The sequence below is a fragment of the Enhydra lutris genome, unplaced genomic scaffold (assembly GCF_002288905.1).
Source record: "Enhydra lutris kenyoni isolate GAN:26980312 unplaced genomic scaffold, ASM228890v2 scaffoldscaffold12, whole genome shotgun sequence".
Classification (NCBI taxonomy): Eukaryota; Metazoa; Chordata; class Mammalia; order Carnivora; family Mustelidae; genus Enhydra; species Enhydra lutris.
The window spans coordinates 24,455,767-24,473,316 of NW_019154096.1; the positions used below are offsets into that span (position 1 = coordinate 24,455,767).

The 17,550-nt window shown below is 42.1% G+C and overlaps 1 protein-coding gene across 1 annotated transcript; it reads right to left on the bottom strand.

Moving 5' to 3' along the window:
* Nucleotides 1-803: 803 nt before the first annotated feature.
* On the bottom strand, nt 804-17,124 carry LOC111145345 (secretion associated Ras related GTPase 1A). Its single transcript, XM_022500196.1, has 7 exons — nt 17,014-17,124; nt 12,131-12,204; nt 11,887-12,006; nt 11,383-11,448; nt 8,131-8,234; nt 4,987-5,118; nt 804-3,124 (listed from the first exon to the last, which is right to left on the bottom strand). Exons 2-7 carry the CDS (start codon nt 12,186-12,188, stop codon nt 3,008-3,010), a joined length of 597 nt encoding a protein of 198 aa, XP_022355904.1. The 5' UTR covers nt 12,189-12,204; nt 17,014-17,124; the 3' UTR covers nt 804-3,007.
* Nucleotides 17,125-17,550: the final 426 nt, after the last annotated feature.

Consider the following 17,550-nt stretch of genomic DNA (forward strand, 5'->3'; position numbering starts at 1 on the left):
CCATGATTCTCCCTTAATGACGCTCAAGGCTCCAGCATGAACCATGATGCGTCAGGTTTTTCTGTTTACAGCACATTAAAAAGAGTCCCAAGTCACAGCCAGCAGCCAAGGTGAGACCCCTTGAGTGCTGGGTTCATTGACTCAGTCTGTACTTATCATGTCCCACTCTAACTCAAACGACAGATATTATATATAAGCATAGGACCCATGGCATCATTTTAGTAACAGGGACATTAGTTTCAATCACAAGATGCCTCTAACACTTTTAATACTTGGTCAAAAAGAACCTGTTGCGTTTTGCTTCCATTCTATTTGTCCCATTGCTTTAGTTTTAGAATCTCATTTGGGTTTTCTAAAAACAAGGCTCCCTACAAACCTGGTAAATGCACGAGCACACATTTCATTCCTTTCCCTGTTTTACCAAATGTAGCACTCAACTGAATCTCTCCGATTTTGTATAAAATGGTGAATGGTAAACAGCTAAACTGGCCCCAGTCCTTACTAACATGTTAATATGAGATTTTGCTTAAAAAGTATACACCACCAGTCCTGGGATCACCACATGTCTGAAGCCTCTCGAATGTACCAAGTTTATGACTTGCAATGAAATGTGTGAATTGGCCTAGCCCTTTTTTTTTTTTTCTCCCAGTAGCAAAACTTGTCTCTCATAACCTTTGTAAATATTTCTTTCCCTAAGTAGGAAACTTTTGCTTCATCACCCTCACCACACAACAAATGTCAAGACACATTCAAAACCAGAACAAAGCCTCGCAAATAAATGAAAAAATAAATGGCACAAGAAAGCAAGTCTGTTTTAACTTTTTATTAAAATGCTTAGGATACAGATTGACTTTCTTTTGTAAATGTTTTCATTAACTTTTCCTGAAATAGGACACATAATGCACTCTGATAAAACAGAATGAAAAGTCTCAATTCACGGGAGTTCCTGTACAAAGCTCTGATCCTCTCTGTTAAGAGCCAAGCTCCTCACAGCAGCTTCTTTTGCAATCTTTTCATAGGAACAGTGTTTTCTGTGGAGCAGGAAATAGATGCCAGACTTTTCAATCCCCTCTTTCTCCAGTGGCCAAAGTAAACCACTTTCACAAAGAGCTGAGCTGTGTAGAATCCATAGTTTTCTAGCTTGCCTACGAAGGGGTCAGGGACAAAGAGGAAAAAACAAAACCGAAAACTAGCGCTGCAATCATACTTCTCAAGTCTCTGGATAAAGTAAGGGTTACCTTTAGCCAAAGGAAATTAAAATTATGCAAGTTAACTACCTAGTTCATTCACCATTAGCTACATTTGTTCATTTAAGGCTTTCACCCTTTCCAAACCAACAGTTGTGTTGCAATCCAGCTATGTTTGCTAACAGAGGAAAGGCACGCTATTCCCAGATTTATCCTTTACTGAGCCTCTGCATTTGTACCTGGCAGTGAGAAACTAGCCCTTCCTAATAGGTCAGTACTGAAGACTGACAATGAGAAGTCCATTAAAGAGTAACACTCCTACTCACCCCTGGAATATTACCCACACTTTCCTACCCTCACCTTAGACACCAAAATTCCACTGAATGTATTTCAAACCTTTGCATCATAATTTTGTTTTGAGGAAACTACTTGTAATCTCCCATTAAAGAAAAATGAAGATATCCACCCATTTTAAGAGAGGGTCTAAGATCCTGAAAATCCAATTTTACACGTGGCACTAAGAAAAAGGAATGCTATAAAAATGATCATCACACGACTGGGCATGCTGAGGCTTTTATACTGAGCTCTTAAGGACAAGTGACACTGGCGCAGAAAGAACAACACTACACGAAGTCCTCAGTTTCCCCAGCTTATCTCTGGCATGGAGAAAGGCAATTTCATACCACAACCCTCCCCCCAAAAAGTAACCTAGAAAAAGAGCTCATGAACATTCCCATAAAGAAGCCAAATCTTGCACATGAGAATTTTAAACCCCACTAAATAAATCTTTCCTGGATCCAAACAAATGCTACAAATGCCAGGTTTTTAAGTTCTCAACTCACAGAATTAAAAGCCCTTCAACTGTAACTGCCCTGTGTGACTCACCTATCCTGAAAATGTTCTCCTAGACTCTGTGCAAAAGTAACGGACACATGCCTGTAGTATAGGAGAACATGGGGGATGTTCTCTTTTGATGCAAAAGTCATTCTTTTTTATAACTGAAAATGAAAAAGGTGCTATGGAAAGATAAAAGCAAAGACTGCCTGAAATTTGTAGCTTTGTAAGTAAAAATAATAAAATCACCACTCTATATTGAACTCCTCCACAGCAAACCAACCATCTGCTCTACCAGGTGAGGAACGACCCTGGCTGACCACAGTGGAAACCTGTCACCACCACCAGGCCAGCCGGGCCCTCTCCTGCTCCTCTGTGCACAAAGTTGGCGCCACCTACCACAAGGCAGTCAGAGAGCCGGGGAGCTTTGGCTCACTGACCTACTAACTCAACAGGACTAAGTTTACTCGACTGAGCTCTGGCCTCCAACATGTTTCATGTGCATAATTTTATGAAGAAGCTAAATGCCATTCACTAGACCAAAAAAAAAAAAAAGAAAAGAAAAGAAAAGAAAACTCTGGACCAAGTAAATTTTGAACTCAGAAAGTTAGGAGGGACACCAATGACATTAACAACACTTTCTTTAAAAAATAGAATCACTTTCTTTGAAATCAACCACAGTGGTGAGACGTGTTTTTCTTTTCAGGTGCCCCAGGATGGCACACAGCTTTACACAGCAAATCCTGCCAACTTCCAAGTCCCGGGATGCTGAGCTGCACCAGCACGTGGGGCAGTGTTACCTCCCGACAGTGTGGAGAAGAGCACATGTCACCACTGGGCGATGAGAGAGCTGACAGAGACTCTTGGCTTCTCAACGCCAGACACGGTTGAAGAGCTTTCCTTGTTCTATTAGAAAAGTTCATGAGGAAGCTGTGAATAGGATCAGTCCAGAGAAGGAAAACTCTTTTATTTTCACTGTCCAAACATCAGTCAATATACTGGGAAAGCCAGCGGAAGCCCTCGCCGTAGCCTTGCCTCTTGAGCACGCTGCACATGAACACTTCCATGGGGCGGGCGTTCAGCTCCTTCAGGGTCACGTTCCCCTAAGGGAGGCAAAACCAAGAAAGGCCTGTTAGCATCCCCATGGTGGAAAAGCTTGAAAGGGTGATCACAAATCACACTCTTTGTTCCTCAAAAGCAAATGAAGTAGGAATTACTTATAAAAATGGGGTCAAAGCCATACAGATTATCTTCCCCAGAGCATCATGCTTTCAAGACAAAATAAGCAGCACAGTGAAGAGCCTTTACTTTGAACACACCAGCATCTGGAAAGTTACGGCAGCTAACCAAGAAAAAGGCCACCAGGACCCACAGAACCAGCATGTTCTTTGATGGAGAGAAGTCCAAGACTCTTGGAAATAAGGACATTCTTGAGGCACCTGGGTGGCTCAGCTGGTTCAGCACCACCGACTCTTGGTTTTGGCTCAGGTCATAATCGCAGGGTTGTGATATCCAGCGCCATACGGAGCTCCTCACTTAGTGGGAGTTGGCTCAAGATTCTCCCTCCCTCCACCCCTCCCCCCATCATGCATGCGCTCTCTCTCTCTCTCTCTCTCAAATAAATCTTTAAAAAAAAAAAAAAAAAAGGGACGCCTGTGTGGCTCAGTTGGTTAAGCGGCTGCCTTCGGCTCAGGTCATGATCCCAGCGTCCTGGGATCGAGTCCCGCATCGGGCTCCTTGCTCAGCAAGGAACCTGCTTCTCCCTCTGCCTCTGCCTGCCTCTCGGCCTACTTGTGATCTCTCTCTCTCTCTCTCTGACAAATAAATAAATAAAATCTTAAAAAAAAAAAAAAATTAAAAAAAAAAAAAAAGGAAGGGTGCTTGGGCGACTCAGTGGATTAAGCATCTGCCTTCAGCTCAGGTCATGATCTCAGGATATTAGGATTGAGCCCCACTTGGGACTCCCTGTTCAGTGGCCAATCTGCTTCTCCCTCTCCCTCTGTCCCTCCCCTTGCTCATGCTCTCTCTCTTTCTGTGCACTCTCTCTCAAATAAATAAACTCTTAAGGAAAAAAAAACCCACTCTCATTAGCACAAGCATTCAGAATTAAATTATATCAAGGAATTTAAGAATTCATGTTGTGTAACACTCATGCAGAAGAGGGGAAATTAAAGTCAGTGTTTCTAGAAAGAAATAGCTAATCAAGAAGAGGTACCACTTAGAAATAAGAAACCATAAAAAGAAAAAAGTCAGAAGGTTATCAGAGATCTCAGAAAAGGAAAATTTTTTAAAACTGATTATGCCAAAACTTCAAGCTGAAAAAACCAGAATTCTTGCTTAACTACTGCTGATCTAGATTTTTTCTCTCACAAGCACTGCAGCAAGTTCTCCTTCCAACTGGATACAGCAAATAACCTAATGATCCGGGAGACTCAGGTTCTTCTATTCCTGGTTTTATCACTGACTTGTTGTGTAGATCTGAACAAATCACTCTCTGATTTTCCTCATCTTCAAATTAGAGATCACAGTCCTACCTCGCTCAGCAAGGAACACTGACGATAATCCAGTGCTTGGGTCTCAGTGCTTGGAAAGCGATCATGAATGATCACTCTTCTTCATAACCTGAAATCTCCAGTCAAAAACAAAACTGATTTCTGGTTAAGGCGGCCTTCTTCAAAAAAGATTTCTCTGAATGAGATTTGAAAGAGAGTCAGAAAATTCTTAAATTGGTAAGCCTGCCTTTCCTCCCAATTTCTTCATCCTCATATACCTGAGGAAAATTTCCTCAGACAATGGTGAAAGAACAGGCTCCTGCCTTCACAGTGACTATAAATCACCTATGGCAAAACCAATCCTAGCCCAGTTAAACTTTTGAAAGACAAGTAAAATCCAGATAGTAAAACATGAATTTCTCAAACGCTGTGAATTTCCTTAATAATACGTCCCCTGACAATTTTTCTCTTACCTTTCCTGTGGTCTGTCCATAAAGCCCAAATATCTCACGGAGTTTTTCTTCACTGATTGCATCTGTTCTGTCAATCTTGTTACCCAAGATCAGGATTGGCACATTGGATATTGTTTCATCAGTCATTAGCGCCTAAAGACAACATAAAGAACTAGGTGAGAATCTATGAATGCCCACTAGATCATGAAAACCACCCAGACCTTCACTTGTCTACAATGAATCAAATGTAAAGAGAAATATCTAATAGTCTTTATACCTGAGCGATGATCTAAAAATCGACATTATACATTTTTAATGTTACGTAAGAAGCCCCTAAAAATTACCTTGACATTAGGTAAAAATCCCCTAACAGCTTCAAAACAATTGCAGCTTAAGGCTGTGCCTATTTACAAGGCAGGAGAACTGCCTCAACCTTAACTCTGAGATAAATCACTCAACCAAAGACCATCCTCGGGCTCTCCACTGAGCACGGTCCTAGAAGACTGAATGCTCTGGCTACAGAGTCTCCAGGAGGGCTACAGGAAGTCCCCGAGTGTACACTGAGTGCTCAGTGTGTGCAAAGCACTATCTCAGGCACTGAAAGGAGTACAAAAAGAAAGGTAAGACATATCCCTGGCTTCAAGAAATCCTCACTCTATGTTCATACATCTGTCAGCAAAGCAAAGCAAGTGTATGATTAAGCGTCACAATGAACAGGGACAGAATACAAATACTAACAGACATTCGGGGAAATCAAATGGCAGGGCAAATGGTGGACTTAAGAAAGTCTTAGCAAAGTAGAGGAACCCAAACTAGGCTCTAAAAGAGGGGCAGGATTTGGATAGATGGAAAGGAGAAGGAAGAATATAAGCAATGGCTTTACGGTAGGAAAAGAATTCAGAAAGCCACATGGAGAATTGCCTGTCTTGGTACACACAGTAATAACAGAATGGGAAGGCGTGATCAACATTACAGTGCCAGCCTAAGAAGTTAGCTGCAACAGATCCTGAAGACCCCAAATCCAGAAATTACTAGACAGAATCCGTGTGTAAGGGGGTGCCTGGGGGGCTCAGTTAAGCGTCTGCCTTCAGCTCAGGTCATAATCTCAGGGTTCTAGGACCAAGACTGACATCCAGCTCCCTGCTCAGTGGGGAGTCTATTTCTCCCTCTGCCCCTCCCACCCATACTCTCCAAAAAAAAAAAAACAATAAAAAAAAAAAAATACATCTGTGCATAAAAAAAAAAAAAAACACAATGAATTCACACAAAGTATCTATGTGCACTCAGGTAAGAGATAATGACCTAGCCCTAGATGACAGCATCTAAGGGACAGTGAGTGCAGCAGGCACTGTGGAGAAAGAAGTAAAGAGACTGATGTCTGGATGATAAGACAAGTAAGACGGGCCTGAGCTGGCAGAGATTTCGAGCCTGGGAACCCAGTGCCCACTGACAGGAAAAGCCTGGAAAGGACAGTAGAGCTGAAGGATAATGCGCAACATATTTTTGACCATCTTAGGTTCTAGGAAGTGTTAGACAAAATCAGAGTAAGGATGTCATTCGTTGATTAAATACTAACCAGATGCTACTCTATGTCTGATGCTTTGCTAAGTGCAAGCGTTTCACAAAGAAGAAAACTAGGTCCCTTCTAAGTTCACAATCTGATGAAGACACCTACAAGAAAACCAGTAAAGACCAGAGACAGTGATAAGGCGGCGAGTCTAAGTCCGAGAGGTCAGGGAAAGCTTCCTTTAAGAGGTCATGGCTGAACTCTGGGATCTCCTAAAGGACATTTTTAAATTTACCGGTTAAAGTGGGTGGAGGTCAGATGAGAAAGCCAGGCAGGGACATTTGTGCATACTAAAGGAAGGACAAGTTGTTCTCTATGTTTGGAATGTAGTTCAAGGTAGGCAATAAAGAGAAAAGAAGCTGGAGAAATAAACAGAGGAAAGATCAGGAAAGACTTTATGTGCTATGCAAGACTTGTGGATTTTATCCAGAAGGTGATAGAGTTCTATTAAAGAATATTAAATAGGCCAATGATATGTCTGAAAAAGTTCCTTCTAGCATTTTAGAATGTGGCAGGGTGGTAGTGAAATCTCCGGTCATTCACAGTATCTGGACCGCATGTCCAGGTAGATGGTCGGGAAGAGTTCCATTCTGGGAGACCGGAATTGGCAGGTGGAGCTCTTTAGTAGGCAGCATTATGTGTGAGGCTGGAGCTCAAGAGAGGTTTAAACAAGAGAAATCCATAGGGGAGTCACTGGCATGTGGCAGAAGAAGGAATGAGAAGCAGCCCTGACCAGCCCGGGACAAAGTACAGACCCTAGGGAACACCAAGGTTTAAGGGCTAAGGAGGGGAATGGGTGCCTGCGAAAGAATCTGAGAAGTATTAGCCAGAGAGAGCACACCAAAACCAAGAATGCAAATGGGAGCTCAAAGAGAGAGAGAATGCCAACGCCAAGAGGTCAAGAGAAGGAATGCCCTATAAGTGATTCTACAAGAGACCAGAGCTATAGATGCAAGAAACTATACTCACAAATAAATGGGGCACAGGTTCAAACTGCCAGGAACAAGAATGCAGAGAGGTAGTTACAAATCAAATAAAAAGAAGAGGTGCAGGGTGACCCAGTAGGGATTAACAAAGACAACATGACAAGAACTGTGAAGCCGAGCAAATGCAATGTTGAGGAAGGAGAAAACCTGACAGTATCAAAAGCTGCCCATGACCCAAACTGACGACTGAGAACAGACTGTGAGGGTCTGTGAAGTCATTCAACGCGAGGGGGGCAGACACAGAGTGAGAATGCAGATTCAAACACATAAAGAATCCGTAATCTCTCTCTTTAGGTTTCACTCTGAAACAGGGACCATCTATGGTATGTGAAGGGAAAGGCATTCACTATGCCAGGGCAAGAGGCACACGCTGGGGAGTGTGGGAACAAACTGGACACAGTCACCCTATGATAGATATAAACAAAGTTAACTTCCTCAAGTTCAAGCTGAGTTTCCTCAGGACACTGAAAAGCAAGGTCTTCGATTTAAAACACGTCCTTCCTGTAACTAAGACTTTTATCAAATGGTAACTGGAATGCTGAAGTGCTGGCACTACTGACCTGTATTCCTTAAAAGAAACAGAGGCCAAGAAAAGAAAAAATATAACCGTACATTTAGCTCAACTTTGGATTCCATGAGGCGAGGATGATCTGCACAGTCAACCAGAAAAACAATCCCATTAATTGCTGGGAGGTAATTTTTCCAAACGCGACGTGCTGGAAGACAAAGTTGTAGTTGCGTTAATTTTTTTTCTTTAAAAAGTATTTTGAAAAATGTATCTATTTTTTTGTCCTAAAATGGGCAAACCTTGGCTTGGTTTCAATAGCATTCAATTCCATATGGATTCTCCAAGACCCAACCAGAATTAAATCAGAACAAAGGGTATATATATACTCTGATATTCCATGAACCTGATTTTTTTCAGATTAAAAAATCAAGGTTTTCTGCCTGATTTTCAGAAAAACTGCAACATCTGGCAATCCCACACATAGCCGCCCACATGTCACTGATCAGCTGGAACTAAGTGCCCCTTTAGATGAAATCTGGGCTCTTCCATTTGGCAAAGTTTCCACCACTCTACTGTCTGAAACCCAGTCACTTTGACTCACTTTAAATGACCAACCTCACCCCTAAAGCCAAATTCATCAAGATGCAAATTACCTGTCCAAACACCATTTAGTCCCAAGTTAGTTACTAACTAACCAATGTGTATGTGTACTGACACACCCGCTCCGTCCACTCTCAGGAGATGGGGCCTGACAGGTGGTTGAAGTTCCCAGGCAATTACCTCAGTCTCCCATATTTAACCCAAGAGGCCTTATAAATTTTATTTATTTAGTTTTTTGTTTATGCCATGAAGTGATAATGGTTTGGGAAGCAATACTTTAATTATATTATCATTTCTAAGCCATTCATTTCTACTACTTTCACTGGGATGAGTAACAAAGCATATCCACATCAAATAGTTAATAATGGTTATCTCTAAAGAGTGTGATAGGGAGAGGCTGGGGAAACTTCCACTTTTTGCTTTCCATATTCATATGCTGAGTGTATATTCAATTTGTTATATGGAGCCAGAACTACTTTTTTTTTTTTAAGTTCTCTCTATACCCAACCTGAGGCTTGAACTCACGACCCTGAGATCAAGAGTTATATGCTTTTCTGACTGAACCAGCCAGGCACCCTGAGCCTGGCCTACTTTTATAAGTTAAAATTTTTAAGTTTTTTTTTTTAAAGGAAATCTCCAAATATATAGCATTTTAGTAATTTCTGTAAAATGGTGACTAAGTTATTAAGACAAAGTAATTTGTTAAATAAATTTTCCTCAAACAAAACAAAACTACATGTAACACATTCCTCCCCTTCTTAATCTATCAAAACCTGAAAGCTAAATCTATCACACCAAATACCACCCTAAGTCTCAGTTCAGGGGTCCAAAAACATCTTTCCTACATTCTCAAAGTGGTCTCAGTTCAGTTCTTACAACTGTATTACCCCTGAATTTCAATTTGTAAGCAGTTACAAATCCTTTTGAAAGAAGTGAAAAAGCCACCATATACCCAATTCCTACCCAAATGAAAACAATACAAGCTCATTATAGACAAAAGGACACAAGATGATCTATAATCCTCCATCGAAATACACCTACTGCTAATGTTTTTGTATAGATTTGTTCAATCTTTTTTCTGTACAGGTATTTTATGTGATTATGATCATACTACATAGGATTTTGTGGGATATAAATATTAAGTGACTAAAATAAATGTAATTATGTTAATGAAATCGCAGACTACAAAATCATTTGGATCACTCCTTAGATTTTTGGTTAAAATTACTTGGCTAAAAAATGGGGCACCTGGGTGGCTCAGTGGGTTAAAGCCTCTGCCTTCGGCTCAGGTCATGATCCCAAGGTCCTGGGATCGAGCCCCTAATCAGGCTCTCTGCTCCACAGGGAGCCTGCTTCCCTCCTCCCCCTCTGCCTTCCTCTCTGCCTACTTGTGATCTCTCTCTCTGTCAAATAAATAAATAAAATTTAAAAAAAAATTACTTGGCTAAAAAATTAAAATTACCAATATTCTGTTCTTTTAACTACGCTTTTAAAAAGCTATATTTAATTCAACCTAATAAAATGAATGCTCCAAAAGGAAACCTCTCAATTTAATAACAAATGAATAAATCTGACAAAATTTCAGTATTTTTCCTACTTTGCAGATTATTTATTCCCACATCTTAAATGTTTGACTCCTAAGCCTAAAGTCTTGCCAAATGTAAACTAAGTGTCCATCAGAAAAAGATGATCTGGTCTACATATCTCCAAAACCCACACAAGATACCTGATAGGAATCTAGGAACCAAATGGACATGGCCTGTGTAAGGCAAAAGGTACTACAAAAACAATAAGGTAGAAGGAAATGTTCTACCAACCACCGCATATGGATAGAGTATACTAAATAGATCAGAGTGGTCACAAGCATATCCCTGTTAGCAGCGCCTGGGTGGCTCAGTCAGTTATACCTCTGCCTTTGGCTCAGGTCATGATCCCAGGATCCTGGGATCTGGCCCCACATCCGGCTCCCTGATCAGTAAGCCTGCTTCTCCTTCTCCCACTCTCCCTGCTTATGTTCCCTCTCTCACTGTGTCTCTGTCATATAAATAAATAAAATCTTAAAAAATATATCCCTGTTATTTTTTTTAACTTTTTTTTTTAAGATTTTATTTATTTATTTGACAGAGATCACAAGTAGGTAGAGAGGCAGGCAGAGAGAGAGGAAGGGAAGCAGGCTCCCCGCTGAGCAGAGAGCCTGATGCGGGGCTCGATCCCAGAACCCTGGGATCATGACCTGAGCTGAAGGCAGAGGCTTTAACCCACTGAGCAACCCAGGCGCCCCTCCCTGTTATTATTTTTGCAACTTTTGACAAATTTGAAATTACTTACAAATAATAACCATTTTCTACATACTTACACTCCATTGAATAAAGGATATAAAAGAGACATGATTAAATTTGATATTGTACTAGATCTTGCTCAAGAGGAAAAATGCTATAAAGGAGATTATGGAGACAACTGACAAAAAGAGAAATATACACTACATAGTAGATAAAAATAAAACTTCCTAGGTTTGATAACTTACTATGTGTTACAGAGAGACTAATAAATTGGAGCAAAAGGTATAAAGGAGTGGAGTTCTCTATATGCAACTTTTGATAAGTCTGAAAGTACTTAACAATTTTAAGTAATAAGAGCTCAATCATAATTTAATCACATTCTAAAAAGGTAAAAATGTCACACTGCTAAAAAAAAAAAAAAGAGGGAATAAAAAGAACCATAAGTTAACAGCATTCTTCCACTGAATCGTCTCTTACCTTGCTCATGCCCACCAAGATCAAAAGTTGTAAACGTCATTCCAGCAATTGTCAGCTCTTCTGATGCTGAAAAATGGTCAAAATAGAAAAAAGACATAAACTCCTCCATCCAACAAGGCCCAGCTCCCAGCACTGTAAGCCAATACAAAGGCAAAACTTAATGAAGCTTTTACCTTGGAAAGAAAAGGATACAAGGATGAAAACATTCTTAAATTATTCTAAAAAGCCAAGTTTCTTTTTCTCCAAAGTGTCTGTCTGCTGCTTCTTAGAAGTAGATATGGGAGATGTGTCCCCTTAGAGAACTAGTAAGAACTGATACTGAGAGTCCCAGAGGGTTAGATTTAGGGGTATGTGACCTGAGTGTCCTACAAGGAACTTTTTTTTCAAGTGAGTTGTCTTTTGAAACCTCAGTTAATACAAGAAATGAGTCAACTGGGGATTTATCCTCAAACCATGACAATGACCTTCAAGTATCAAAAGGTCACCTGGTATTTTCAAACCTACTTGGATGTAATGTTGGAACATGTTGGCCCAATCGGTCATCTTTGAGCATGTGTAGAAGAGTGGTTTTGCCTGCATTGTCCAAACCCAAAAAAACAAGTTTTCCAGATTTCTTGTAGAGTCCTAAAAAGGAAAAAAAAATTAACATAATTTTGCTTTCTACTTACCAAAGGCTGTTTGTGTTAGATCGTTGGACAAAATGTACAAAGTTTGAAACCTATGATATATTTCAAGGAAATGGTTTTACCTAGAAACTGGAGCACACTGCTGAAGCCATTGTAGATCCACTCAAAGATGAAAGACATTATCAATGCTTACTACCTGTATAAAATATGAAAGCAGCAAACATTAGCTTTCTGAATGCTAGTATAGTTCCAGAGAAGTTAACTCTTATTCTGTAGCTCTGATGCATGTTTATTGTCCCATGTTTTCAGGCATAAGATAATAAAGATTTTGCACCCTGGAGGGAAGTCTCCGGGGTTCTCAGATCTGTACAAAATCCTGGTTTTCTATCAGTTTTCAATCCATGATACTCCGAGGGCTTGGAGTTAAAGATACACTTTCAGGGCACCTAGGTGGCTCAGTTGGTTAAACAACTGCCTTCGGCTCAGGTCATGATCCTGGAGTCCTAGAATTGAGTCCCGCATCAGGCTCCCTGCTGGGCGGGGAGCCTGCTTCTCCCTCTGACCTTTCCTCTCTCATTCTCTCTCTCTCTCATTCTCTCCCTCTCCCAAATAAATAAAAATAAAATCTTAAAAAGTTTAAAAAAAAATACACTTTCATCTTTTACTGTGTAACTTTCTCCTCCAGGCAGCTGCTCATTCACATTCCCTAGATACACCACAGCTATTACCAGTTAATAAAACCTCTAGGAAATGAATCCATCAATAATCTAGATCAAAACATCACATCGATACACTAAGCAGAAAATAAGAATGAAAAGCGTATTAATCCTTCCTTGTAAACAGCTCTAAAACACAGTTACCAAAATCCCAATGGCTGACATGATTTGCCCTGCCCCACTTACCAATGACGATTCTTTTTTTAAAAGATTTATTTATTTGAGAAAGAAAGATAGCTTGTGGGAGGTGAGGAGGGGCAGAGAGAGAGAGAATCTCAAGTAGACACCCCAATGAGCAAGGAGCCCCGAGCTCATGACATTGAGCTGAACCAAAAGTTGAAATCTTAATCAACTGAGCCACCAAGGCGCCCCACCAATACCCTTTCTCTCTTTTTTTTTTTTTTAAGATTTTATTTATTTATTTGACAGAGAGAGATCACAAGTAGACAGAGAGGCAGGCAGAGAGAGAGAGGGAAGCAAGCTCCCTGCTGAGCAGAGAGCCCGATGCGGGACTCGATCCCAGGACCCTGAGATCATAACCTGTGCCGAAGGCAGCGGCTTAACCCACTGAGCCACCCAGGCCCCCACCAATACCCTTTCTTAAACAATATTTATTTAACCCCTTTTGCAGATTTGTGTCTCGACTTATAAAAAGATATAATATCACTATTTTGGAGAGACAGTAAGAAATAAGATAATCTTTTCATAATATGAGTAAACAAGACATAACCCATTTTACAAACAGTGATTTTCTTAAAATAAGAGTACTTATTTGGGGCATAGAAATAGGTTCCTAGCCAAGTACACACCCTAATTAGTACTAATAGTAGGACCACTTTTCATATTGTTTTCCATAAGCCTAAACAAAACAAAAGATCACCCAAAGCTACTAGAAAGTCTACACACACTGGTAATGAGCAAGAGGACCTCTGAAAGAAGTTAAGAAGGTAAGATCTAATGCCAGTGCTAGTGTCAAAGTTTCTGAGGTTCAGCATTTCCTGGTCACTGAACTTTTGCCTCAATATCTCAGATTTGGTGCAGAAAAAAAAAAAAAAAGAAGATTTCCCCCACTTTCACTCCTCTTCATCAGCCAGAGCATATGAACATAAGCCTATGGTAGATGTGACCAACTGTTATCAAATGCAACTTTCATGAACTTTTGTTTCTTTTACTAGTGACCTTAACAGGGTTATCCACAAAAACCCACCTATATTCTTCCCTCAAAGAATGCTACACTGGGTGCCTGGGTGGCTCAATCAGAGGAACTGTGACTCTTGATCTTGGGGTTGTAAGTTTGAGCCCCAAATTAAGGGCAGAGACTACTTAAATAACTAAATGTGAATACACACACACACACACACATATATAGACACACATATATTTAATATACATATACATATATATGTGTGTGTGTGTATATATCATTCTTTTTTTCTGTCCAGTGACTGAGTTGGTTTTTTTGTTTGTTTTGTTTAATCAGGCCTGGGCACCTGGTGGCTCAGTCGGTTAAGCGGTTGAACAACTGCCTTCAGCTCAGGTCATGACTCCCAGATCCTGGGATCCAGTCATGCACTGGGCTCCCTGCTCAGTGGAGAGTCTACTTCTCCCTCTGCTGCCCATGCCCCACCCCCCAGCTCGTGCTCGCTCCCTCCCTCTCTCAAATAAATAAATAAAATCTTTAAAAAAAAATCAGGTCTGACTATAAACTTTAGGGGCTTCCTAATGCTTGTTTTCTATGGCTCTTATCATGGAAAGCCAAATGAGGCTTGGGAGTTTGGGTGAGAGCAGAGGCTAAGACAAAAGCTTTTGCAAAAAAAAAAAAAAAAAAAAAAAACTAACTGTGGGGTTTTTTTGCCCTTTTCAGTAACATTAAAATATATTTTTGCAGGGTGCCTGGTGGCTCAGTTGGTTAAGCATCTGCCTCTGGCTTGGGTCAGGATCCTGGGGTCCTAGGATTGAGCCCCACGTCGGGCTCCCTGCTCAGCAATGAATCTGTTTCTCCCTCTCCCTCTGCCGTTCCCCCTGCTTATGCTCTCTCTCTCTCACTCAAATAAATAAAAATTTTAAATATGTATATTAATATTAATATGTATTACATATATTTGGGGAGGACAGGGACCAAATTTAGCATGTTAAATAATTTGTCTGATAACTTAGTCAGCACTTTAAGAAATTTAATGACTTAAATACACCTACAAAGCTCCTGTTTTTAAGTTTCCACTGTAGGTAAGTAAAAGAACAATGTGCCTCTTCTCCACAATTCCCCCAAACCAGTCATCTCTCCCTTCTACTTTTCTCCCTCTACAACCTGGAGAAGTGAGGCTCACCTTTACAGAGAACCTCTCTTTAAGATCCCTCCCACTCTGATCACTCCTTTAAAACCCACTGTTACGTATTCATTTGTAGACACAGGGTTGCAGTCAACACTTCTACAGACTCTTTGTAAAGTTTTACCACATCATTTTAGAATTCTTCCAAACTCAATGAATTCTCCAAAGGTGACAATGGGAAAACCCCCGCATAAGGAATTTTTTCATGGTAACTGAATTAGTTCGATTTTCCAATTTATCTTCCCTTGACATTCCTGCTTTAATTAAAGGTCCCTCCAAAATGATCGATGGAAAAGTGCTTGAAGAAACTCTTCAGGTGATGTTAAAAAAATAATAAAAGCCATTACTGGACCCAAAGTGTTGTACTGTATTGCTACCCATAGTTAAGGAAATGGCTTTGATGGTTCCTCCGTCCTTGCAATCTTAGGGTTTGTAACCCTCGTGAGCAGTTCTACAGTTTTATACAGTGCCTGCACATACATCTCATTTCGACCTCACACAAATCCTACTGGGCAGGGGTCCTTAGCCTTCGATAACAAGACAAGGACGCTGACACTCCTAGGTCAGCTAGCTGAACCAAAACTGCTCAGCTAAAGAAGTCTAAGTGCCAAAACTTAAACCTTCCTCTTAAAATGCCAAAGCTAAAGCTCTTCCTGTTAATATTACATAAAATTCCAATCAAAATCACAAAACTGCTTTTAAAGAAACATAAAACGTCCTTAACCTACCAGCTAAACAGATGATAATCATTCTAAGTTTCCTTCCTTACAATTTATCACACCTTCTGAATGGTATTTTAATAACTAGCATTCTATTTATCTCCTATCCTTGATCCACTCTACCACCTTATGGCATCTTGTGGCCGAATTGGCGTACTCTAAAATTTAAGAACTCTAAACTACCACAAAAGCACTGCCAATGTACCCCAAACTAAAATTTGCCAATTTCAGGACTGACATGAGAATGAAGTAAATAAAAAAGAAGAGCCCTAGCCAATGCTGACCATTAGCCAATAACGTGTGCATTACTCTCTATATATGCTCATTATTTCTTAGGAATCCTCTTTACAACTTGGAGACACCATTCCTGACAGATCTGGGAGAGCAGGCTGTTGGTTCTTAGCTAAGAAACCAAGCTGAGCTGCAGCGTAAATACCAAAGGTCAAGCCCCCAGGCAAAGCACCACAGGTCCCTTGTCACGACCTAAGCAGATGGGTCGAGGTAAAGAGAAAAGACAAGAGCAGGGGAGACTACTAACCGAGACAATTTAGTGCCAGCCCTCACAAGTGCACGCCCGGCCTCTAGGATAGAATCATGAAGAAAATACTTATCTATATAAAATGCACTCGAAGGAATTTTTCCACGCACTGAAAAGAGGAAGGAAAAGAGGAAGGTGGAAGAAGAAAATATGGGGTTCGAGACCCAGGGCATCAGATGATAACAGAGCTGAAAGTCGGGAAGGGGGGTGCGCACAGGTCTGGGAGTCAGGAGATCCGGTTCGAACGCTCCTCTTGTTATCTGTGGGGCCTTGGCCAATTCAGTGCCTCCCGAGCCTTATTATTCCCCCGCACCAAGGACAGTCATCAAGGACCCCCACTATCCCGACCCAGGGCTGTGAGGCTCCTCCGAGACGGGATGTGAAACCGTTTCGCAAACCTGAGCGCACAGTACAGACAAGAAAACTGTTATCCCGCCCAGCAGCTGCGGGACCCCGAAAGGAATGCAGATCGAACCGACACCCCAAGGGCTGTCAGCAAACGGAGCAGACCGGCCAAGTCGGCCCGTCCCCACCCAGAACCAGCCCCGCGGCCCCACAGAACCGCCTGCGTGTCACTTCCCCCCTCCCACACACACACACAGCAACCCCGCCTGAGCCGGCCTCCGCCCTGACCCTCCCTGCCGTCCGCCCCAGCCCCTCCCGCCCCTCGGCTCCTTCCTTCGCAGCAGCCCCCCGACTCACGGCCAAGGGGGCTCCTCCGGCAGCGGCGGGCGGCTTCAACCCTCCCTCACAGCACACAGCCCAGCAGCACCCGGGACCGCCAGCTATTCGCCGGATATACGTAACACCCCCTCCCCCGGGACTTCCGGGCGCGTGCTTGCCCCCGCCCCCTCGTAGCGTCACGGCGCTCAGGCTCGCCGGGGCCTCCTACCGAGGACTCGGGCGCGGAGGGGCGGGCCTGAGGCGTGCAGAGCGTTCCCGGGGACGGGCCACGTTTGGCTCCGCCCCCCACCGGCCGGAGGGCCGGGCGCGCGAGACGTGGCAGGGCCGCGGCTCCAGGGGCGGGGCAGGAGCCTGGAGTCTAGCAGTGCTCCTAGACGCGGTGGATCGCGGCTTCAAGTCCGACTGCGGTTGCAGACGGTCGGGCCAAATCGGGAGCATCCACAAGTGGCTAGGTAGGTTCTCAGAGCGAAGAGTTGCCCCGACAGCCCTCGACTTAGGGTGGATCCCAGAAAGCCTTTGCTTTCAGTCACCGTTTTCTGCGACAGCCTGTGTTTT

What these genes read in the sequence shown, in the direction of transcription:
- LOC111145345 (XM_022500196.1), bottom strand. Translation starts at nt 12,188, where the DNA reads ATGTCTTTCATCTTTGAGTGGATCTACAATGGCTTCAGCAGTGTGCTC. An exon ending in CAGTGTGCTCCAGTTTCTAG is followed by an intron (nt 12,007 to 12,130) that starts GTAAAACCATTT and finishes TTTCCTTTTTAG; the next exon opens with GACTCTACAAGAAATCTGGA. An exon ending in AATCCAAAGTTGAGCTAAAT is followed by an intron (nt 5,119 to 8,130) that starts GTACGGTTATAT and finishes TGTTGTCTTTAG; the next exon opens with GCGCTAATGACTGATGAAAC.